The following is a 4425-nucleotide window of genomic DNA, read 5'->3' as shown; positions in this document are numbered from 1 at the left end:
GACAATAACAATCAAACAACACTGGCGGATATGCCCTACACCTATAATCAAAATATGTATACAGCTCGTCTGCAATCCTTCGATGAATTAATCACAAAGCAGACCGGGGATGATTACATTGATCAGTAATTGATTGAATTACAATTACTTTCAGATTTTATTTTAATTGATTATGATTGATAACTCAAACTTGCCTCTGTAATCAATTAAATTACAATTTATTTAAGAGAGTACTATATATTGAATATTATCATGTTGAGTGAAAATGTACTCCATATTTCATGAAAACGTTACAATAACATGTTTTTATCTTATTTTTCCAGCACAAAAAGTAATGTTTACAAACACTCTTTCTTGGTACATTAATACATTTGAACAGCCCGCAGTAATATATTTATTATATATGTAATACATTTCAATACACAATTTATCACCGCCGTCTATGATGCGAAATATTATTTTAATATGTTATAATGGAATGAATACCTGAAGCTACTTAGCATCAGAGGAAATACCTTAGAAAGTAATCCTTACGAATAATTATTAATATTGACTCCGCCTTCTTTCATATGTATATTTCATATATTTCATAGACTGCCGCCTAATGTTGCAATAAACGCTAAATATCGCAATTGCAGTTTCAACGCTAAACAAAATAATAAACGCTAAATATGGCAGTGAGTTCTTAAACAGGATTATTAGATCAAATAAAATGTATTGACGGTAGACTACGGTGTTCCATAAGGGTAAGGGTTCCATAAGGGTTAGGGTGCTTTATCCGAGATAAGTTAGTACAATGTCATAGCATGACAGTATGATGGGGACAATACGAACGTACTGTTGTGTTGTCATAATCGTACTGCTACCCTCGTACGGTCACCAATGTACTGTCACAATTGTACTGTCCCCATCTTACTGTCCCGACCCACGATCGTACTGTCGTTCTGATGCAATCGTTTTGTCCTTCTGACAACATCGTTGTGTCGTTCTGACACCATTGTACTGTCGTTCTAACACCATCGCACTGTCGCGCTTCACCATCTTTTTGCATCAGTACAAGTTTTTCCTTTTATGAGAGGGCATTGTTAAAGTCAGACCTTATGGCATGATGATTTTTACATCCATGTTAATATTTTATTATGCGCATACTTAACAGGAAGACAACAATACAAAGTTGACAGTACAACAGTAAAATATTGACAATACGACAGTATGATGGCGAAGAACGACAGTAAGATTACCATATAACATGGTGCTTCGCCATTGTACTGTCATACTGTTACTATCGTACTGTCATCATTGTAAATTCATGACTCACGCTTTACGTTCTCAGCTCTTACGGAACACCGTTTCAAATGATGAAACATGTATGCCGATTCCCACAGCAGTGCTTAGTTATTACAGATTCTAAGACGACCCACAATTTTCCCTGTTGAACATAGAAGGACCGAAAGGGTTTGTTATTATGCAATAAACTCACTGTTGAGATTCTCTATTTAGACATGTGACGTAAACATTCAACATATGACGTAATCATTAAAATGTAACGCGCTAAAGTAAGTTATAGTTATGGAATTTTATTGCCTCGTAGCGTAGCGAATGCAACAATAAGTTCTATATTTTTAAAACATGAACTGTAACTGGCTGACTTATTGGAGTCTTTTATAATACACGTAAAAATGATAATACACGTTAAAATATGATTTTTGTTTTCAAAATGGATTATTTTACGTTTTCTTGATATATGATAAGAACACGTGCGGGGATAGTTCGACTGACAAATATACATTTTATTTGGAATTTAAGTACGGTCACAATTCAGTTTGATACCAAACTCCGCGCACCGGTTACGCTACGGCAAGCAGCCACTGTCTTCACATAAATCACGTGATGATCGTCTTATCACATGATTGTGTCAAGGTGGCGGATATGCCAGAGAAATCGTTGAACAATTGTTTTTATTTATAATAAACATTATATCTTGAGATTAGAAATTACTTGAATGATTTCTCTTTCAAAAGCGGCTTTTGTTTTGGAAATAAATGGTGCGAAATAAAGATTATTTATGTAATATGAGTATTTATGTATCCGAATTAAGTTTTTGCTTAAGTTCACATCTAACACCTTACGGTCTTGACGCATAAGCAAACTGTGATTACTTTTTAAAAGAAATATCAAAATTGAAAAGAAAATCATATCGTCATAAATCTTGACTGACTGAGATCTAATCCTGTTAGGGGAGATCACTGCGTTGGAGATTAATCAGGTAGGTTGATATAGTGTCAGAATCGAAATAATATATTCAAACTTGATTAAATTACTGTTTAGGATACATTATTTCGAAATCATAGTTGTAATGGGTTGGGTTTCAATTTACTTGAACTTGCCTGAGGTGTCGAATCAATTTATGTTGTTTTATTTTAACATAAATCAAGCCAATCGAATAATCGTATAGATATATGTAGTTTGTGTAGTAAAAATACATAAAATAGATAATATGATGGCCGTGATGTCTTTGAGTTTACTACCAGGAAATTATTATCGACTAAATAATTTATAGTTCACACTCAGAAAACATGTTAAGTTAGGAAGCAATTATCAACAGAGGAAAATATTGTAGAAGCATACTTTAAATCATTTCTGTAAAAGATGATATTTATCGATAATTTTGGTTGTATAAAGACATAATTATATTAACGACGAATGATAGACAACTAACAACCGACATGCATGCAGTCACAAAAGCTCACCTATGAACAATATGAGCGTATAACAATTGACTTACCACCTCTGTGTTTGATATACTCTGGACTTAACACTGCTGTTTTCTTAAGTTGACTCTCTATCTCTGTTGTGTCCTGTCCATTTTCTGCACAAACTATAAGCTCTAATAAGTCAGTCTGCCAGGTCTTTCTCAGACGCTCCTTAAAATCTGTGTAACCTTTAGCACCTTTGGATTTTACTTTTCTCAATATCGTCTCATTCTTATCAGTTGGGTCCTTACCCTGTAACAATGTATTTTATCAATAAGATTCACATTGTTTTATTTTCATATATATTTAATGTTGATAGCAATTCTAATACGTTCGGTACGCGTTTAATTTGTGTTTCTATAGTAAGAATAGATTTTTTTAAATAACTTTTTGAAATATGCAGAAATGATAAGATTTTCTTTTAAGAATACCATAAATGTAAGTTCCAAGCATGAACTTAGATTATTCATCGAATGTCTCAGCTTTCATTTTACAATTAACAATTATAATAAAAATTAACCATTGCCATTCATTCATAAAATACTGACAATTGAAGTCGTCTAAATTGTATTGGCCTTTAAAATATTTCATATCTTACCTTGATATTCTTTCTGTCTTTAACGGTGAGTAATTCAAAGCCTGTTTCACAATCAATAATAGGATCAGGATGCAAATACTTCTTGACTGCCACATAGTTCTTAATTATGGCTTTACGGAAAATCTCATTATCACAAGACTCTGCCATCTCTAGCTTTCTTAAATATAGAATTATAATTCACCATTTATTAAACAATCTACAAATAACACAGTATGGTTTGCTTGACAACATGTTTAGTGTAAAAGATTATTAGAAATACCAGCGTGCACAGTGCACTGGAAAACCAATCTAATGAAGTTGACGTCGTCATACGTCACGTGTGTACGATTATTTGGCGCTCTTTTCATTTAGTAATAGGTTAAATGTCTTTTTAAAACGTTTCTTTACTTATAATAAAAAGAAAATTAGTTTAGTTTAGTGTAAGATCGAAGTATATTTCACCTGCTGAACACCAAAAATTTCATATTTCACTCGTGGCTGCGCCACTCGTGAAATATACATTTTGGTGCTCACTCGTTGAAATATATTCCAATCAACAAATATTCCCTATTTAATAAAAACGATTTTACACTTCAAACTCCTCACAGCGGTAACGTCACGTTTTGCTACTTTAACCACTGCCACCACTGAAATTACGTGATGATAGTTGTATCATGTGACAAAAACATGGCGGCCAGTTTCATAACGCAAAGGATCCCATATCCAACTGACAGATTTATAATTGCATCCTTACCAGATAAAATATGTTCAAAAACCTCAATTTGATTACACTTTAAAACAAAAGCCGGATCAAAATCTTTTGCCCAATCGTTCAATAACTGTCTAACTTCAGTTATTGTTTAATATACATACGGTGTCACAGTAAAAATATGTTTCGTTATGTTTAAAAATATTTTTTATATGTATATTTTTTACATTCTTGTACAATAAGCTTTTCAATTTAATAAAAGAAAACTGAAATGATATAAAGTATTCTATTTTAAAATTAAAAGTGAAAAATATTTTCGGCTCTCTGACGGCCGAGTTTACTTGTGGTGGTAGTGGTTACTGTACTGATCAGGGGAAGTAACCGCT

The 4425-nt window shown here is 32.7% G+C and overlaps 1 protein-coding gene across 1 annotated transcript; it reads right to left on the bottom strand.

The window, feature by feature from the left end:
* Positions 1-2721: 2721 nt before the first annotated feature.
* On the bottom strand, positions 2722-3534 carry LOC132735551 (uncharacterized). The gene is made up of 2 exons (XM_060722503.1): positions 3352-3534; positions 2722-3005 (listed from the first exon to the last, which is right to left on the bottom strand). The coding sequence occupies exons 1-2, from the start codon at positions 3496-3498 to the stop codon at positions 2751-2753; spliced, it is 402 nt and encodes a 133-aa protein (XP_060578486.1). The 5' UTR covers positions 3499-3534; the 3' UTR covers positions 2722-2750.
* Positions 3535-4425: the final 891 nt, after the last annotated feature.

This window comes from Ruditapes philippinarum, unplaced genomic scaffold, assembly GCF_026571515.1.
Source record: "Ruditapes philippinarum isolate M1 unplaced genomic scaffold, ASM2657151v2 ctg1390_1_1_1_1, whole genome shotgun sequence".
Classification (NCBI taxonomy): Eukaryota; Metazoa; Mollusca; class Bivalvia; order Venerida; family Veneridae; genus Ruditapes; species Ruditapes philippinarum.
This window is presented reverse-complemented; position numbering and strand designations above follow the sequence as displayed.

What these genes read in the sequence shown, in the direction of transcription:
- LOC132735551 (XM_060722503.1), bottom strand. Translation starts at nt 3,498, where the DNA reads ATGGCAGAGTCTTGTGATAATGAGATTTTCCGTAAAGCCATAATTAAG. An exon ending in AAGACAGAAAGAATATCAAG is followed by an intron (nt 3,006 to 3,351) that starts GTAAGATATGAA and finishes ACATTGTTACAG; the next exon opens with GGTAAGGACCCAACTGATAA.